General features: G+C 50.3%; 2 protein-coding genes across 3 annotated transcripts in view; both read right to left on the minus strand.

Annotated features, from left to right (window-relative positions):
- Positions 1–10225, minus strand: part of LOC142243659 (uncharacterized) — an 86444-nt gene extending 76219 nt beyond the window's left edge. For both annotated transcript variants that reach the window (XM_075315789.1, XM_075315788.1), the window contains exons 1-7: positions 10110–10225; positions 6278–6605; positions 2940–3050; positions 2606–2857; positions 2358–2471; positions 1615–2046; positions 623–694 (exon numbers count right to left, since the gene is read on the minus strand). In XM_075315789.1, the coding sequence (XP_075171904.1) occupies positions 623–694; positions 1615–2046; positions 2358–2471; positions 2606–2857; positions 2940–3050; positions 6278–6601 (1305 nt within the window). In that variant the 5' untranslated portion in view covers positions 6602–6605; positions 10110–10225. The remainder of the gene's footprint in view (positions 1–622; positions 695–1614; positions 2047–2357; positions 2472–2605; positions 2858–2939; positions 3051–6277; positions 6606–10109) is intronic.
- A 2061-nt stretch (positions 10226–12286) lies between these two features.
- Positions 12287–19700, minus strand: LOC142243666 (uncharacterized). Its single transcript, XM_075315798.1, has 4 exons — positions 19491–19700; positions 14661–14787; positions 14488–14574; positions 12287–14058 (listed from the first exon to the last, which is right to left on the minus strand). Exons 1-4 carry the CDS (start codon positions 19515–19517, stop codon positions 12398–12400), a joined length of 1902 nt encoding a protein of 633 aa, XP_075171913.1. The 5' UTR covers positions 19518–19700; the 3' UTR covers positions 12287–12397.
- Positions 19701–20003: the final 303 nt, after the last annotated feature.

Genomic DNA, 20003 nt, shown 5'->3' on the forward strand with positions numbered 1-20003 from the left:
TATATTCTTGTGTATAGGGGCAGTATTATAGTAGTTATATTCTTGTACATAGGGGCAGTATTATAGTAGTTATATTCTTGTACATTGGGGGCAGTATTATAGTAGTTATATTCCTGTACATAGGGGCAGTATTATAGTAGTTATATTCTTGTACATAGGGGGCAGTATTATAGTAGTCATTCTTGTATATAGGGGCAGTATTATAGTAGTTATATTCTTGTACATAGGAGCAGTATTATAGTAGTTATATTCTTGTACATAGGTGCAGTATTATAGTAGTTATATTCTTGTACATAGGGAGCAGTATTATAGTAGTTATATTCTTGTACATAGGGAGCAGTATTATAGTAGTTGCATTCTTGTATATAGGGGCAGTATTATAGTAGTTATATTCTTGTAAATAGCGGCAGTATTATGGTAATGTCTCTAAAAATCCTGGAAATTATTAAAAGATAAATAAACACATAGGACTGTGGATTGGGTGCCATATTATGCAGTCACAGGACCACGTATCCGGTCTGGGGGTAGCACAGTCACATATGTATTGTACAGTTTATTATTTCACTTTGTATATAGATGGATCTAAATAGAATGCTGCTTATTCGCTGGTTGAGGGACGCACCGGGAGCTGCGCGGGGGTCTCTGGTCTTGGTTCACATTTCCTGAGAGGTTTTGGTGCTTGGTCATCAGCAATCTGCAAATAAAGGGATATAATAATTCTGTAAGTAGAACAGTCAAATGTCACACAGGGAAATTATAGATGGTCATCAGTCTAGATGCCGGGTATCGGAGCTGCAGGAACCGTGCACTTGTTATATGCTAATGAGTTGTGTAGATCTGACTGACACTGGCCCCCGCTAAGCCCAGATGAGGAAGTGAGTGGAGATGGATTACTCCTTTAAGACCGGAGTCCCAGACAGGAGAGGTTTGTGCTCATGATGCATGTAGCAGATACAGATTCATCCACATTTATACACGGTCACAAATCCTCAGCTGTGTGAGCAACAATCAGCCAGGGGATGTTTTTCATCTGAACTAGAATGGTTCAAATTACTGATAGTCAATATGACGACATCACTACAGTACGGTGGTCTAGGCCATGACGACATCACTACAGTACGGTGGTCTAGCCCATGACAACATCACTACAGTACGGTGGTGTAAGCTATGACGACATCACTACAGTACGGTGGTCTAGCCCATGACAACATCACTACAGTACGGTGGTGTAAGCTATGACGACATCACTACAGTACGGTGGTGTAGCCCATGATGACATCACTACAGTACGGTGGTGTAAGCTATGACGACATCACTACAGGACGGTGGTGTAAGCTATGACGACATCACTACAGGACGGTGGTGTAGCCCATGACGACATCACTACAGTACGGTGGTGTAAGCTATGACGACATCACTACAGTATGGTGGTGTAAGCTATGACGACATCACTACAGTACGGTGGTGTAAGCTATGACGACATCACTACAGTACGGTGGTCTAGCCCATGACGACATCACTACAGTACGGTGGTGTAAGCTATGACGACATCACTACAGTACGGTGGTGTAAGCTATGACGACATCACTACAGTACGGTGGTGTAGCCTGTTACCTGAGCCTGTGAGGTTGCAGTAAATCCATCTTCTTGGTTCAGGCTTTCGGGGGTCGCTTGGTGTAGATCATCCATGTCCGATTGTCCTCCACTCGCATCATCCTGGGTACTCTGCTTCAGACAGGGCGGTGGGGTTTGAGTCTTCGGTTCAGAGGTGGAGGAATCACTGGATGGATCGATTTGCTCCTTGGGGCTGTCGCTGACGTCACCGGTTTTGGGTGTGCTCTCTATGGGCTCAGGGGATCTCTCAGTACCCGTACTGGTCTGTGTGCTTATGTGGACTGGCATCTCTGGCTGGTCCGGGGAACTGGGCTGGGATTTTCCATCTCTTCCTTCAGTTTGGGTGCTGGAACTCATAGTGAGAGGAGATTCCTGAGATGATGAGGAACACGTGACTGATTCATGAGAGCGATCCAAGAAGATGAGGACAACCTAGAAGAGAGAACGGGCAGGGGGTCAGTAACTACGTACCCCTCAATAACTACGTACCCCCAACCCCACTGAAGAAAACGTCACATAACCATAAAAGCAGCTGAAATAATAAGGAGACAGGCATCTACGAGACAGCTAGAAGGGGACACAAGAGCTGCAGACACACCGGGCATGGCGGCCAGAACACGGACAAGAACAACAGCCGGGGTCTGACTGTGTGAACCTTCTCCTATAGATCTCTCACAGAGCTATGCTCCACCATGTAGTACTACTATCCCATCACCCGTGACGTCTCACCAGGATCCGCTCACCTGTTTGACCACCCTCTGCTGACAGGGGCATCCTCCCCGACATTGGGGGGCGCTCTCTGTGGACACATTATCCAGGGTAAGACTCTTCGCATCTTCACGAAAATTGAGAACAATCTGTAGGACGATGGAAGTCAACAAATCCCAGAACATTATACAAAACTAAATCATCATGTCCAGGGTAAGGAGAAGGGCTTCAAATTCCCCCACGTCCCCCTCCCATATAATGTGCAGCGTCGCTAACACCTCACCTGACTGACGCCGGGCTGGGGGCTGACAACCGTGGTTCCTGCGCTGCAGTGTGACACATGCGGTCCGGGCTGGGGGCTGACAACCGTGGTTCCTGCGCTGCAGTGTGACACCTGCGGTCCGGGCTGGGGGCTGATAACCGTGGTTCCTGCGCTGCAGTGTGACACCTGCGGTCCGGGCTGGGGGCTGATAACCGTGGTTCCTGGCAGAGGAGCCGAGGAGCGAACATTAGCCGCCTCTCCGCAGTCTGTGGCCTACAGCAGTAAACAGAGTCTCAAAGATGACCCCTCACTGGCGGGGAGGCCCCCTGCAAATAGCGGGGTCTGCAGCCGTTACCTGCACTGTATGACACGTCCGGGCACTGGGTCGAGCACAAGAGGGACAGGTAGAGGCAGTCGGCGAGGCTTCCCTGTGTGGACTGCGTGCAGCCGGCTCAGAAGAGTTAACCTAGAAGAGAAGAGGCAGAACCATGACACAAGGGCAGGAGGACCCCCTTATACAGTGCACCCCTGGGGAGGCGGCAGAGAACGCACGGCGGCGATCACCATCATCATCCTCCTCACAGCCGGATGTCATACAGCAGAGGGGAACATGCATCAGCCATGTCTATAAGTGACATCAAGAAGAAAAGATGGCTGGCCGGTGGTTGCCATGGAAACTGCGGGGAGTCTGTTTGGCAGGAGCGATCAGTGCGGAGAGCGAGAATGAAATCCTGTATGATTTATGATGGAAGGAAAGGACCCAGCCGATGACACAGCAAGGTACCTCCTGACAACCGGGCAGGAGGACAACCCCAATCATCCAGGGGCCCAGCGAGGCACCTCCTCACAACCAGGCAGGAGGACAACCCCAAACATCCAGGGACCCGGCCAATGACCCAGCGAGGCACCTCCCGACAACCGGGCAAGAGGACAACCCCAATAATCCAGGGACACTGCCGATGACACAGCGAGGCACCTCCCGGCAACCGGGCAGGAGGACAACCCCAACCATCAAGGGACCCGGCCGATGTCACAGCGAGGCACCTTCTGACAACCGGGCAGGAGGACAACTACCCCAATCATGCAGGGACCCGACCGATGACACAGCGAGGCACCTCCTGACAACCGGGCAAAATACAACCCCAATCATCCAGGGACCTGGTCGATGACCCAGTGAGGCACCTCCCAATAAAGGGGCAGGAGGACAACCCCAATCATCCAAACGGGTCTTCAGAGCACAGAGGCCTTAAAAAACAAAAATGTATCACCTAAGAGAACGCAAAGTAAACTGCAGGCAGCAAAAATGGCAGCTGGTATCATGTCTGCCACCTCATGAGGTAACAGCTACGTCTGCACAGGCAATAAACGGAAAGTAATTGCAACTTCAGCGATTCCTGATAAACTACTAAGAGCCGCCCCGCGTATACACATCAAGGAAGCGCCTCAGAGCCGCCCCGCGTATACACAGAGGAAGCGCCTCAGAGCCGCCCCGCGTATACACATCAAGGAAGCGCCTCAGAGCCGCCCCGCGTATACACATCAAGGAAGCGCCTCAGAGCCACCCCGCATATACACATCAAGGAAGCGCCTCAGAGCCGCCCCGTGTATACACATCAAGGAAGCGCCTCAGAGCCGCCCCGCGTATACACAGCAAGGAAGCGCCTCAGAGCCGCCCCGCATACATACATCAAGGAAGCGCCTCAGAGCCGCCCCGCGTATACACATCAAGGAAGCGCCTCAGAGCCGCCCCGCATATACACATCAAGGAAGCGCCTCAGTGCCGCCCCGCGTATACACATCAAGGAAGCGCCTCAGTGCCGCCCCACATACATACATGAAGGAAGCGCCTCAGAGCCGCCCCGCATACATACATGAAGGAAGCGCCTCAGAGCCGCCCCGCATACATACATGAAGGAAGCGCCTCAGTGCCGCCCCGTATACATACATGAAGGAAGCGCCTCAGTGCTGCTCCATGTATATACATGAAGGAAGCGCCTCAGTGCTGCTCCATGTATATACATGAAGGAAGCGCCTCAGTGCCGCCCCGCATACATACATGAAAGAAGCGCCTCAGTGCTGCTCATTACCAGGGCAGGCGCAAAGGACGCGTCCGAGGAGCGTCGTACCGCAGCTGCTGCGAGCAAACAATGACGGCTGGGCAGTGCTGACAGGAGGGAACATGATTAATGGCAGCCGCGCCGGGTGTCAGGCTCGGCTGGAAATGAGAAATTGGAGTGACGCAGACAACTGACAGTGATGAATGATGGAATTAGTTGTCAGGAGCACTCATCACTCCGATATCCATCACCGCCCTCATGTGTGATCAGGACAGAGGAAAAGGGGCAGAATCCTGTGAGAGAGGACGACAGATCCAAGATAAAAACACAGTATTATAGTAGTTATATTCTTGTACATAGGAGCAGTATTATAGCAGTTATATTCTTGTATATAGGGGACAGTATTATAGTAGTTATATTCTTGTACATAGGGGGGGCAGTATTATAGTAGTTATATTCTTGTATATAGGGAGCAGTATTATAGCAGTTATATTCTGGTACATAGAGGCAGTATTATAGCAGTTATATTCTTGTACATAGAGGCAGTATTATAGCAGTTATATTCTTGTACATAGAGGCAGTATTATAGCAGTTATATTCTTGTACATAGAGGCAGTATTATAGTAGTTATATTCTTGTATATAATGGGCAGTATTATAGTAGCTATATTCTTGTACATAGGGGCAGTATTATAGCAGTCATATTCTTGTATATAGGGGACAGTATTATAGTAGTTATATTCTTGTACATAGGGGGGCAGTATTATAGTAGCTATATTCTTGTACATAGAGGCAGTATTATAGCAGTTATATTCTTGTACATAGAGGCAGTATTATAGCAGTTATATTCTTGTACATAGAGGCAGTATTATAGTAGTTATAGTCTTGTATATAATGGGCAGTATTATAGTAGCTATATTCTTGTACATAGGAGCAGTATTATAGCAATTATAGCCATGAAATTTAAGCTGGTGGTTCAAAGTCAAACTAAATTTCATTTTAAAATGCATTTTATGGCATAATCCAAGATATTTTCTAATATACTTGAAGAAAAATTCCCTACCGTTACCCAACTACACTATCTAACCAGTAGTCTATTTTTTTTTCTATTTACTGTGTGATGACACTCTGTTTGAAACTCGCAGTGCATGCTGGGATACTCAAAGCGTCACCAGAGCAGGGGGCAGAGGCTTTGGTCGCTGTCATAACTGCCTCCTCCCTGAAACAAAGCATCATCAGTCGTGCTTGTTTCAGGGGCTGTTCCGTCCCTCCCGATCTATGATCTGCAGGGTGATAGCATCTGCTCTGTTGTCAGTAATAATCAGCCGGTAACAGAGCGGTGACAATACCCAACATGCAGGAGACTAGCACCGCCCTACTAGTGACATCAGTCTGTATGCCAGGTATTGACACCGCTCTGTTGCCGGCTGATTATTACTGACAACACATCAGACGCTGTGACCCTGCAGATGGCGGCACACTGCACAGCTCCCAGGGAGTAACACAGCAGGGACAGAGCAGCCCATGAACTCACCGTCTCTGATGACGCTTTGTTTAAGAGAAGGGGCAGGGGCTTTGACAGTGACTTCGAGCCACCTGTTTAGTCTTACAGCAGGCATGCTTTACTCGCCCCTCACCTGATCATGGTTCTGGGTGGTCTGCGCTGGGCTCAGTAACAGCGTTGGCTCCGCTCCACGTCTCAGGTTTACGTTGCAGGTTTTGTCATCTGGATTTGTTTCGAAGGCTTCTTGCTCAAAGTGTAGAGAGCACAGCTGGAGGCTGCCATGACCGCCATGCTCCAAATCCTTCAAGAGCTGGGAACATTCCTGGCCGGAGACCCCGCAGAGCCTCGCCCACCTCTCCGCAGCCTCCCGCTCTGCTGGGAACGGGTAGAAGGTGACGGAGCTGTCCGTCCTCCCCGAACCATTGCTGCAGCCTCTCACCGCACAGTGAGACATCATGGACCTGAGAAAAACAAGAGGCAGAGCCCGGCGTCAATCACTGTCACCTCGCGGTGACATCTGCGGGACAGATAATGGCCCTGCCAGCAATCAGCATAATAAAGACGAGGGTGCACATTGCAAATCAAGTATTTCATGGGGGATGGGCTCAGAAAGGAGCGGAACATGGGTATCTGATCGCACCGGCCTGTAAATAAAGGTGCATTTATAGATTATGTCAATGCACAAGTGTCGATGGACGGGCGATGCACTGATAAAGTAAATCTGTCTACAAGTGCTGTTTCTAGTAAACAGCGCCAAAAACCACGACCGGGCCTCAGACGAGCACAAGGTGACCCACAGAAGTGAACCCACGGATGTTATACGAATGTGACTGCAGCCGACGCCATCATCAGCCTCCTTCCAGAATCCTCCTGGCTCCATCCTAAGTGAGTGCACCCCACAGAGGGCTCCATTAGGCTCCAGCCAGGGCAGAATCTGCAAACTGTAATGATCTTCCAGGAGCAAAGAGCCGGCAGAGTCCGGGGTTATCTGCTGATCAGACTCTGCTGGGAAGAAAGCCATGCATTGCAAAGTAGGGCACTTGTCAGCTATGATAAATGCCCCCATTTGTGAGCACTTGCTGCAATAGGATGGGGGGTGTAGGGTTATCTCCGAGCTCCCCCTCCTCCATCGGTAAAGAACAGACAGGAGCAGAGGTGACAGCGCAGGAAGAGCAAAAAGCAACGCAAACACTGGACAGCAGCGGAATAAAAAAAGTGATAAAAATATAAAATAAAATACAGAAATTTGTATGGAATTAAATACATAGAATATAAAAAAGCCGTCAGGATTGGTGACCGCAAGTGAAAATCTAAATTTCTAGCTTATGAAAAAATTAGTCAGAAACAAAAAAAAAAAAAAAAAAAAATCAAAGTAAAGCAAAATTTGCAGCTACAGTGGAGTCTCCAACATAGTGATAAACCGGCAGATATGATGGATTTGTTTGCCCCCCTCCCCCCTGACAAGTGACCACTGTCTACCGGGGTCCTGCGCTGTTCCTTATGTAACAGGACGGCTGATGATGATGCGCCAATTGGACTGACGGCACCGACGACCGGACGGACATACTACAGACCGCACCGTCCTGTGCAAACAGATGTAACCGAGTGCCCATCACCGGGTGATGCTGCGGACCACCGCCTGTTATTTATGGCCATGTAAGCCCACCCGTACTGGTACCTGCTGTAGCCAAAGTCTTCAAAACATATTGACTTGGGAATAAAAATGTAAAAAAAATACATAAATAAAACGGGAATCTTAGGACCCGATAACTCCCCGGTGTCCTGTCCGAATGAAATGGGGAAAAAAAAAAAAAAAAAGAAAAAAAAGGAAAATGTAGAAAAAAAATTTACAGAACCAGAAGAAAATAAGAAACCTCCAACAAGAAAAATGTGAGGATTAACATGAAATAAATCAGAAATCTAAAACTTTTATTTAAAATGTAGAAACGCCAGTGAAGCCGGAGGGCAGAGCGGCCGCGCAGGTGGGGTCTATAAGTGGCTGTGGGACCCCCGTCCGGGGGCGGCGGCGCTGGAGACGCTCTGCTGAGTGCTGGGACAGACGAGGTGATGAAAGCACAGGAATGTGGAGAAGACGCCAGACACACAGTGACCTCTGCACACAACAAAGTGAGGGGCACAACAGAGTGGGGGGCAGCACTAGTGGCGGCACATGGAGGGGCGCACCCTGCAGAATGAGGAGTAAACTGCTCCACTAATGGGGTGCTGAATGCTGGAGTACAGCTGCACCTGAGCGGAGGCATTAGTGAATACTAGGGCGCTAGATATTGGGGTGTAGACCATGCTGCCAAGACCCCCCCGAGAATAGTGTGCAGTAATGACTGGGTTAATACCGGGATAGATGGTGATAAAATGGGGTGCTGTGCACCAAGCACTAATGAGAAGTTGGGGTGTGGTGTCCGGGGGTGTTCCGTGCAGTGCACAGCCCCCAGTGGTGCAGGCAGTGATGGCGCTGGGGTGCAGTGCCCAGAGGTGTCGGGGGTGCACTGTCCGGGGGTTGGCGATGGCGGGGTGCTCCGTGCAGCCCCCCGCAGTGCAGGCAGTGATGGCGCTGGGTGTCGGGGTGCACTGTCCGTGGGTATGGAGTTTGCACAATCCGGGTGGTCGGAGGTGTCGGGGTGCACTGTACGGAGGTGTCGGGATGAACAGTCCAGATGGTCGGAGGTGTCGGGGTGCACTGTACGGAGGTGTCGGGTTGAACAGTCCAGATGGTCGGAGGTGTCGGGCTGCACTGTACAGAGGTGTCGGGGTGAACAGTCCAGATGGTCGGAGGTGTCGGGGTGAACAGTCCAGATGGTCGGAGGTGTCGGGGTGCACTAAACGGAGGTGTCGGGGTGAACAGTCCAGATGGTCGGAGGTGTAGGGGTGCACTGTACGGAGGTGTCGGGGTGAACAGTCCAGATGGTCGGAGGTGTCGGGGTGAACAGTCCAGATGGTCGGAGGTGTCGGGGTGAACAGTCCAGATGGTCGGAGGTGTCGGGGTGCACTGTCCGGGGATGCACTGCTCGGGGGTATCGGGGTGCTCCGTGCAGCCCCCCGCGGTGCTCCGTGCAGCCCCCCGCGGTGCAGGCAGTGATTGCGCTGGGTGTCGGGGTGCACTGTCCGGGGGTATGGAGTTTGCACAATCCGGGTGGTCGGAGGTGTCGGGGTTCCCTGTCCGGGGATGCACTGTATGGAGGTGTCGGGGTGCACTGTCCGGGGATGCACTGTACGGAGGTGTCGGGGTGCACTGTCCGGGTAGTCGGAGGTGTCGGGGTTCCCTGTCCGGGGATGCACTGTACGGAGGTGTCGGGATGCACTGTCCGGGTGGTCGGAGGTGTCGGGGTTCCCTGTCCGGGGATGCACTGTACGGAGGTGTCAGGGTGCACTGTCCGGGTGGTCGGAGGTGTCGGGGTTCCCTGTCCGGAGGTGTCGGGGTGCACTGTCCGGTGGATGCACTGTAGGGAGGTGTCGGGGTGCACTGTCCGGGTGGTCGGAGGTGTCGGGGTGCACTATCCGGGGATGCACTGTACGGAGGTGTCGGGGTTCCCTGTCCGGGGATGCACTGTACGGAGGTGTCGGGGTGCACTGTCCGGGTAGTCGGAGGTGTCGGGGTTCCCTGTCCGGGGATGCACTGTACGGAGGTGTCGGGGTGCACTGTCCGGGTGGTCGGAGGTGTCGGGGTTCCCTGTCCGGGGATGCACTGTACGGAGGTGTCGGGGTGCACTGTCCGGGTGGTCGGAGGTGTCGGGGTTCCCTGTCCGGGGATGCACTGTACGGAGGTGTCGGGGTGCACTGTCCGGGGATGCACTGTACGGAGGTGTCGGGGTTCCCTGTCCGGGGATGCACTGCTCGGGGGTATCGGGGTGGTTGGCGATGTCGGGGTGCTCAGTGCAGCTCCCCGCGGTGCAGGCAGTGATGGCGCTGGGTGTCGGCCCTGCCCTCGGGCGCTCCCGGCCGCCTCTCACCTCGATCGGACATGCTGCTCCGGTCCGGTCCCCGCGCTCCGGCCTTTTGTCTCGGCTCCGGGGATGTGACTGCCGGGGAGAGAGCGCAGCCGGGCGGACAGGAAGTAGGAGGAGACGGGAGGCCGCACCGAGAGCAACGTCACCGCACAGCACTGCTGGGAGATGTAGTCCTGGAGGAGAGGCGGGGATACGGAGAACTACAACTCCCGTCATCCCAGTGTGTCACAGTCATTATCGTCCCCTCATCCCCCCCGTGTGTCACAGTCATTATCATCCCCTCATCTCCCGTGTGTCACAGTCATTAACATCCCCTCATCTCCCATGTGTCACAGTCATTAATGTCCCCTCATCCCTGTGTGTCACAGTCATTATCGTCCCCTCATCCCCGTGTGTCACTGTCATTACCGTCCCCTCATCCCCCTTGTGTCACAGTCATTATCGTCCCCTCATTTCCCGTGTCACAGTCATTAACATCCCCTCATCCCCATGTGTCACAGTCATTAATGTCCCCTCATCCCTGTGTGTCACAGTCATTAACGTCCCCTTATCCCCCCCGTGTGTCACAGTCATTATCGTCCCCTCATCTCCCATGTGTCACAGTCATTACCGTCCCCTCATCCCCCTTGTGTCACAGTCATTAATGTCCCCTCATCCCTGTGTGTCACAGTCATTAAGGTCCCCTCATCTCCCGTGTGTCACAGTCATTAACGTCCCCTCATCCCCCCGTGTGTCAGTCATTATCGTCCCCTCATCTCCCGAGTGTCACAGTCATTACCGTCCCTCATCTCTCATGTGTCACAGTCATTAACGTCCCCTCATCCCCCGTGTGTCATAGTCATTAACGTCCCCTCATCCCCATGTGTCACAGTCATTAACGTCCCCTCATCCCCATGTGTCACAGTCATTAATGTCTCCTCATCCCCGGGTGTCACTGTCATCACAGTCCCCTCATCCCCCATGTGTCACAATCATTACCGTCCCCTCATCCCCATGTGTCAGAGTCATTATCGTCCCCTCATCCCCCATGTGTCAGTCATTACCGTCTCCTCATCCCCATGTGTCACAGTCATTAGCGTCCCCTCATCCCCATGTGTCACAGTCATTAACGTCCCCTCATCCGCCCATGTATCAGTCATTACCGTCCCCTCAACCCCCGTGTGTCATTGTCATTACCGTCCCCTCATCCCCCGTGTGTCACTGTAATTACTGCCCCATAGTCTCCCGTGTCACAATCGTCCCCTCATCCCCCGTGTGTCACAATCATTACCGTCCCCTCATCTCCCGTGTCACAGTCAATATTGTCCCCTCCTCCTCATTTGTCACCGTCATTGCCATCCCCTCATGTAGCATATGTCACCGTCATTACTGTCACCTCATCTCCCATGTCACAGTCAATACCGTCCCCTCCTCCCTGTTTGTCACAGTCAATACCGTCCCCTCCTCGTGTCACAGTCATTACCGTCCCCTCATCCCCGTGTGTCACAGTCATTTCCGTCCCCTCATCTCCCGTGTGTCACTGTCATTACTGTCCCCTCATCTCCTGTGTGTCACTGTCATTACTGTCCCCTCATCTCCTGTGTGTCAGCCATTACTGTCCCCTCATCTCCTGTGTGTCACTGTCATTACTGTCCCCTCATCCCCGTGTGTCACTGTCATTACTGTCCCCTCATCTCCTGTGTGTCACTGTCATTATTGTCCCCTCATCTCCTGTGTGTCAGCCATTACTGTCCCCTCATCTCCTGTGTGTCACTGTCATTACTGTCCCCTCATCTCCCGTGTGTCACTGTCATTACTGTCCCCTCATCCCCGTGTGTCACAGTCATTTCCGTCCCCTCATCTCCCGTGTGTCACTGTCATTACTGTCCCCTCATCTCCTGTGTGTCAGCCATTACTGCCGATCTAGAGAGCGTCTTCCTTAGGTTCCTCTTTCTGGGGAGCTAAGCCCTGATGTTACGCCCCGGCATTTGTGGGGGGGCAGGGGCAGGCTAAAGGACTGCGGGGCACAGCCAGGTTCTTTCTAAACAGTGGTGACCTTTCTGGCTCAGCTTCGGGGTTCCTCACCGACCTTCAACCCCATCTGGACTGATCTCTGTTATCCTAAAGTAACAGGACCACTGACCTTGATCCCAGAAGTAGCTAACTTCTCCGACTATTTGTGGCCGGAGACACGAGTGTGAGATAAGAAAGGTGAGACGTGGATTGTCAGCGAATAAGCAGCGTTTTATTGTCCGCCCTGAGACACAGATCATGAGCATTTCTAGGAGCAGGCGTCGATCTCCGCGGAGTCGCTATGTCTCCGTGTCACCCGTGTGATCCCGCCGGTGCCTAATCAGAGACGACTGATAGCGGAAGGTCTTGTTGCAGGTCACACATTGGAAGGGCCTCTCCCCGGTGTGGATCCGCTGGTGGATCACCATGTTGGACTGCTGAGTGAACTGCTTCCCACACTCTGTGCAGGTGTACGGCCGCTCCCCGGTGTGGATCCTCCGATGAATAGTCAGCTTGGACATCTTAAGAAAACTCTTGCCGCACTCGGAGCACACGTACGGCTTTTCTCCAGTGTGGGTTTTCCTGTGCTCTGTTAGACGGGACCATTGAATGAAGGCCTTATCACATAAGGAGCACTTAAAGGGACGTTCTCCGGTGTGAGTTCGGAGGTGGATGACTAGCTTAGACTTATCTAGGAATGATTTGTCGCACTCAGTGCAGCTATACTTTTTATCTGGAAGTAAACGGGCACCTAGATAGTCACTCAAGGGTGAGCGTGGAAGATAAGTGTCCTCACAGTCCTGCTCAACATCTGGGGGACTGGTTGGGCTGGGGATTGGTGGTACTGTAGGTAAAAGTCTGTATTCTGCAGTCTCAGTCACTTCCGATGAGTGTGTTTCCTCCAGAGCTGGAGGCTCCTCGTGAGGCGTCTCATCCGGTAGTTGTGATTCGTGAACTTTAAGATGGAGTTTGAGGCTTGAGTGTTGAGAGAAGGCTTTCTCGCACAGAGAGCACTTGTACGGTTTCTCCCCGGTGTGGGTTCTTTGGTGGACCATGAGAGTGTAATGGTAGCTGAACGTCTTCTTGCAGTCGTTACACTTGAAGGGCTTCTCACCTGTGTGAGTCCTCTGATGGACCACGAGGTTGGACTGTTGGCTGAAGCTTTTATCGCACTCGGTGCACTTGTACGGCCTCTCCCCGGTGTGGATCCTGAGATGGACGATGAGTTTGGACATCTTGATGAAGCTCTTATCACATTCGGTGCATTGATACGGTCTGTCGCCGGTGTGTGTTCTCTGATGCTCCACCAGGTTGGATGGATAGTGGAAGGTCTTATCACACTGGTCACACTTGTGGGGTTTCTCCCCAGTATGGGTCCTGAGATGTTCCTTAAGATGTGACCTTTTGGTGAAGCCTTTCCCGCACTCACTACACTTGAATGGCTTCTCTCCGGTGTGCGTCCTTTGGTGCTCGATCAGCTTAGACTGTTGGGTGTAGCTTTTTTCGCACTGGGTGCATTTGAAGGGTCTTTCTTCTATGTGGCACCGCTTGTGCATCACCAGCTGAGACCTTTTTGGGAAGCTCTTGCCACATTCAGGGCATTTAAAAAGCTTCTCACCCGTGTGCGTTTTCTGGTGCAGAGAAAGGACAGACTGGTTACTAAAGGATTTATCGCAATTGTCACACTGGAAGATCCTCCCTGCGGGGGGCGCAGACTGTGGGGTCACCACCGGCACATCCTTTACCATGTTATTCAGAACCCTTCCTTCCTTATGGGTTTTCTTGTGCGCGTCCAGGAGGGATCTGCTGCCAAATATCATCTTACATTGTAAGCATCTGTGCACCATCTTATCTTTTCGAGGTTTTCTTGGTGCGTAGACATCGCTGCCGTTGACTAAAGGTTTCGGACAGTTGGGTGCCGCTTCTCTTTTCTCTTCTGCTTCCCATCCTAAGTCTTCCTCTGGGATATAAAGGAGACAGATACATTAAATAGGTGAGGTATCCCTCTGTAAACGCCTCTGGAGAAGACGATTGTAAGAAAATTGCTCAACTGGCACTTCCCTAATATACATGGTGCATGTAATGTCTGGATATAGGCAATGTGGGCACAGGAATGTTATGTTCCCTATGGTCATACATTGGAATATTTACACCCCGGATGGAAATCCAATTATAATCCGAGTCTGTACCAAAAAGTTTCTGGCCCGAATTTGCTTTGGGTGGCCGGCAGATATCCACAAGGGCCGGCACGATCTCCAGATTTTCCATCCAAATCCATCCAAATTGTTTTACGCCGTGCAGTTTGGAATACGCACAAAACATTTTCTGAATGTATGTGAATTGGTTTGCGGAAATTTTCGAATTCTTTCTTATTTACTTGCTCACTTACCTAAACGGAATCCAAAATAATTAGTGATAGTTGCATCGTCATCAGGAAGAACCCGTCGTAAGGGGGAGATCCGGCGATGCTGATACCCTGCAGCAAGAAGGAAAACCATAAAGAAATCACCGGACGAGAGCAGGCCAGCACCGCGGAGAACGCCGGGAATCACAGCCCCTTACCCACAGACAGCACCACCTCCAGGTTCTCCTGCATGACTTCTCTGTACAGCCTTTTCTGCCACTCCTCTAGATGGCGCCATTCGTCCTCGGAGAAGTAAACCGCCACCTCGTCGAAGGACACGGGGACCTGGAATATTGCGGCACATATTAATCATCACTATAAATTAAAGCAGAAGTACAAGACGATTAATGGATCGGCCGCTAAGTGACTTACTGCTATATTGTGTGCCTGCGAGGGATCGGAACATAATGTGAATGTGTACTTCCCCTTTAAGAGAACACAATTATTAGGAGAATAGGGAACTTTAGATCCCATGTGTTAGCTATGGTGAGCTAAAGTTTACATTTTGGAGATTATATATATTGTGCTGCGGACTTAGTGGGTTAACCTGTCAGGAGCTGTGATAGTCCAGCTGTGGCTGGTAGTAACACAACCCTCATCATCCTGACAACCCGTGGGAAGGCAATGTGGTATCTTTTAACCCCTTTCATACCAAGGGATTGTCTCACCTTTGGAAGTTATCCCCTATCCATAAGTGAGAACTTCCCAATAGTTGTGAGTCCAATTGCTAGATCCTACAATGGTCTCCAGAAATTGGTGTTAATTGGGTGGTGTGCGCTACCCCTCCATTCATTATCTTGGCAGTGACGAAGACCACAGGGCTATCTCCGATGGTTCCATCAAGAATGAAGTGACCACTGCTCCATTCACATGGAGCTCTGAGCCCTGGTTCTTAGTATCGGTGGGGGTCTCAACGGATGAATTTCCAAAAATTAAGTTAGCCTGTATCCAAACGTAATAGATGCCAGCTACGTTGTTAGAGGCAGGTATCTGCCTCTAACAGAAGTAATCATGGCTGAGCTCCGATCGCTAATCGTTAATCATTTAGATACCGCCAGCAATCTCTGACAGCGGCATATGAATGGCGTAATTGCCATGCTCAGACACAAAAGCTCCCATTGGCCCCCAGCCATTTCGTATAAAGGCCTCCACTGTTGCCAATTAGAAATTCTATGAAGCTGAGCCACAGGCTGGACTTCATAGGAGGCTGCAATTCACACTATTCACTAAAATACTGTGGTTCAAGTTCCCAAAGAAGATTAAAAAAAAGTAAAAAAAAAAATATAGAAACATTTCCCAATTCCTCCCTTCTACTGTGGAGAGGACGGGTAGAGTGATAGAGAGATAAGGGAGGAGATGTAGGGTAGTGCAGAACTGTGCAGAGGATGGGTAGAGTGAGAGAGAGATGAGGGAGGAGATGTAGGGTGGTGCAGAACTGTGGAGAGGATGGGTAGAGTGAGAGAGAGATGAGGGAGGAGATGTAGAGGGGGTGCAGAACTGTGGAGAGGATGGGTAGAGTGATAGAGAGAAATGAGGGAGAAGATGTAGAGGGGGTGCAGAACTGTGGAGAGGATGGGTAGAGTGAGAGAGAGATGAGGGAGGAGATGTAGAGGGGGTGCAGAACTGTGGAGAGGATGGGTAGAGTGAGAGAGATGAGGGAGGAGATGTAGAGGGGGTGCAGAACTGTGGAGAGGATGGGTAGAGTGAGAGAGAGATGAGGGAGGAGATGTAGAGGGGGTGCAGAACTGTGGAGAGGATGGGTAGAGTGATAGAGAGAAATGAGGGAGAAGATGTAGAGGGGGTGCAGAACTGTGGAGAGGATGGGTAGAGTGAGAGAGAGATGAGGGAGGAGATGTAGGGGGGTGCAGAACTGTGGAGAGGATGGGTAGAGTGAGAGAGAGATGAGGGAGGAGATGTAGAGGGGGTGCAGAACTGTGGAGAGGATGGGTAGAGTGAGAGAGAGAGATGAGGGAGGAGATGTAGAGGGGGGTGCAGAACTGTGGAGAGGATGGGTAGAGTGAGAGAGAGAGATGAAGGAGGAGATGTAGGGGGGGGGTGCAGAACTGTGGAGAGGATGGGTAGAGTGAGAGAGAGATGAGGGAGGAGATGTAGAGGGGGTGCAGAACTGTGGGGAGGATGGGTAGAGTGAGAGAGAGAGATGAGGGAGGAGATGTAGAGGGGGGTGCAGAACTGTGGAGAGGATGGGTAGAGTGAGAGAGAGAGATGAAGGAGGAGATGTAGGGGGGGTGCAGAACTGTGGAGAGGATGGGTAGAGTGAGAGAGAGATGAGGGAGGAGATGTAGGGGGGTGCAGAACTGTGGAGAGGATGGGTAGAGTGAGAGAGAGAGATGAAGGAGGAGATGTAGGGGGAGGGGTGCAGAACTGTGGAGAGGATGGGTAGAGTGATAGAGATAAGGAGGAGATGTAGGGGGGTACAGAACTGTGGAGAGGATGGGGAGAGTGATAGAGAGAGATAAGGAGGAGATGTAGGGGGGTGCAGAACTGTGGAGAGGATTGGTAGAGTGAGAGAGAGATGAGGGAGGAGATGTAGGGGGGTGCAGCACTATGGAGACATTTGTGGGTGAGAGTGATAAGTTACATTGTAATCATATAGAATGTAAGCCCGCAAGGGCAGGGTCCTCTTCCCTCTGTACTAGTCTGTCTAGTGTAACTTGTATATGTATTCTGTATGTAGCACCTTCTCATGTACAGCACCATGGAACCAATGATGCTCTAATTAAATAATAATAATATTTAGTAGATGGGCAACCAGTGCAAAGACTGGCGCAGGGCGGCGGCATCAGTGAAATGGCTGGACAGAAATAAGAATCTAGCTGCTGCATTCATAATACATTGGAGAGAGAGATTTTAGTAAGAGGGAAACCGATTAATTGAGAGTTTCAGTAGTACAGATGAGCATGAATAAGAGTAACAGTAAGGTAACGTTACATTTGTGCTAAAAAGTTTACACACCCCGGCAGATTTTTTGCTTTCTTGGCCTTTTTCAGAAAATATGAATGATAACACACAATCTTTTTTTCCACTCGTGGTTAGTGGTCGGGTGAAGCCATTTATTGTCATCTACTGTGTTTTGTGTTTTTAAATCATAATGACAACCAAAAACATCCAAATGACCCTGATGAAAAGTTCTCACACCCTGGTGATTTTGGCTGATATCATGCACAGAAGTTGGCACAAATGGGTGTGAATGGCTATTAAAGGTGACATCCTCACCTGTGATCTGTCTGCTTGTAATCAGTGTGTGCATAAAAGCGGAGTGAGTTTCTGGGATCCAGACAGACTCTTCATCTTTCCTCCAGCCACTGACATTTCTGGATTGTGAGTCATGGGGAAAGCAAAAAAAATTGTCAACGGATCTACGGGAAAAGATAGTTGAACTGTATAAAACAGGAAAGGGATATAAAAAGATATCCAAGGAATTGATAATGCCAGTCAGCAGTGTTCAAACTGTGATTAACAAATGGAAAATCAGGGGCTCTGTAAATACCAAACCACAGTCAGATAGACCAACAAAAATATCAGCCACAACTGACAGGAAAATTGGGATGAAAAGAAAAACCCACAAATAACATCAGCTGAAATGAAGGACTCACTGAAAACTAGCGGTGCGGCTGCTTCAAGAGGCACAATAAGGAGGCATTTGAAGAAAAATAGGCTGCATGGTCGAGCCACCAAAAATGGTCGAGTCACCAGAAGAAAGCCATTACTGCGCAAATGCCACAATGTATCTCGCCTACAATACGCCAAACAGCACAGAGAGGAGCCTCCAAACTGCTGGAACAAGGGAATTTGGAGTGAGGAGCCCAAAATCGAACTTTTTGGCCACAACCATAAACGTTACAGTTGGAAAGGTGTCAACAAGGCCTATGATGAAAGGAACACCATTCCTACTGTAAAGCACGGAGGTGGATCACTGATGATGTGGAGATGTGTGAGCTAAAAAGGCACAGGAAACTTGGTCAGAAGGAAAGATGAATGCAGCACGTTATCAGCAAATACTGGAGGCAAATTTGCACTCATAAGCCCGGAAGCTGCACATGTGACGTACCTGGACATTCTAACATGACAACGATCCAAAACACAAGACCAAGTCGACCGGTTATTTACTACAGCAGAACAAAGTGAAGGTTCTGGAGTGGCCATCTCAGTCTACTGACCTCAATATCATAGAGCCACTCCGAGGAGAACTCAAGCACACAGTTTATGCAAGAAAGCTCAGTAATTTACAGGAACTGGAGGCGCCAAGAAGGATGGACAGCTTTACCATCTGACCAGCAAGAATGGGCGGCTTTACCATCTGACCAAGAAAAATAGGCAGCTTTACCATCTGACCAAGAAGAATGTGCAGCTTTACCATCTGAGAAAATAAAGAGCCTCATCCACAACTACCACTAAAGACTGCAAGCTGTCATTGATGTTAGAGGGGGCAATACACGGGATTAAGAACTGGGGATGGGAACTTTTTTAATCAGGGCTATGTGGATGTTTTTGGTAGTCATTATGATTTAAAAAGAGAAAACACAGTATATGACAATAAATGGCTTCACCCGACCACTAACCACGAGTGGGAAAAAGATTGTGTGTTATCATTCATATTCTCTGAAAACAGGCCAAGAAAGAAAAAAATCTGCCGGGGTGTGTAAACTTTTGAGAACAACTGTATATAAGTACTGGAGTGTTATAAGAGGGGCTCATATCAGTGACATATAACGGTTGTCAGCACTGGAGAGAGGTGATATAAAGCACATATTATGGTTCCCATATATGACCATTACAGTCGGACCCTCCCCAGCCTGTGAGGACTGATAACAGAGAACAGTAGATTGCAGATTCTCAGGTTTAGTAACGCCAGCATTGGCCATAGTGTCGTTCCATTTACACCCTATAATATCAAATATCATTGTGGACAGGTTTTCATTGCTCGGACAGATGTCACCTCCTGTGAAAGGGTTAATAGCCGTACTCACCGCCCCCAGTGCACCATCACACATCATGGACCAATAGCAGGACACACATATAGGGCATTGCTGGCAGGCAGGCTCCGGTGATGCCCCTGCTCTCTGTGCCTTCTGCACTTTATGTCACATGACCAACTACATCCTGCTGGCACAGCTGTCAGGACTACAACTCCCACAATCCCTTGCAGGCTGCCTGGTCCAGGGCTGCTGCTACATAGTACAAGGTTATCCAGGAATATAGGGAAGATTTCTTCCATGGACAGTCACAGAGAGCAGAGTGCACGGAGGCCAGAAAACACGCACATGCCACCGCTGTAGGAAACGCAGCGCGTTCTAGAACGTTAAGACGTTTGTGATGTTTTCAAATTTGTAACATTTATAATGAGAGATTTTAACGGCAAATCTGTGGGAACATCAAAGGCAGAGAAAAAAACAAACACAAAAATACTTTGTATGAGCTGCATCTTATTTTACAGGTTTTCTTGGCGCCCCCGGGCTCCTCTACTACCTGTGGAGGGACGA

This window comes from Anomaloglossus baeobatrachus, chromosome 6, assembly GCF_048569485.1.
Source record: "Anomaloglossus baeobatrachus isolate aAnoBae1 chromosome 6, aAnoBae1.hap1, whole genome shotgun sequence".
Lineage (NCBI taxonomy): Eukaryota > Metazoa > Chordata > Amphibia > Anura > Aromobatidae > Anomaloglossus > Anomaloglossus baeobatrachus.

Excerpts from the sequence above, each read along its gene's own strand:
- LOC142243666 (XM_075315798.1), bottom strand. The coding sequence starts at position 19,517 with ATGATGTGTGATGGTGCACTGGGGGCG. Across the intron at positions 14,788-19,490 it reads GTGATGGTGCACTGGGGGCG|GTCCCCGTGTCCTTCGACGA; the intron begins GTGAGTACGGCT and ends GCAATATTCCAG. Across the intron at positions 14,575-14,660 it reads GGAGGTGGTGCTGTCTGTGG|GGTATCAGCATCGCCGGATC; the intron begins GTAAGGGGCTGT and ends TTCTTGCTGCAG.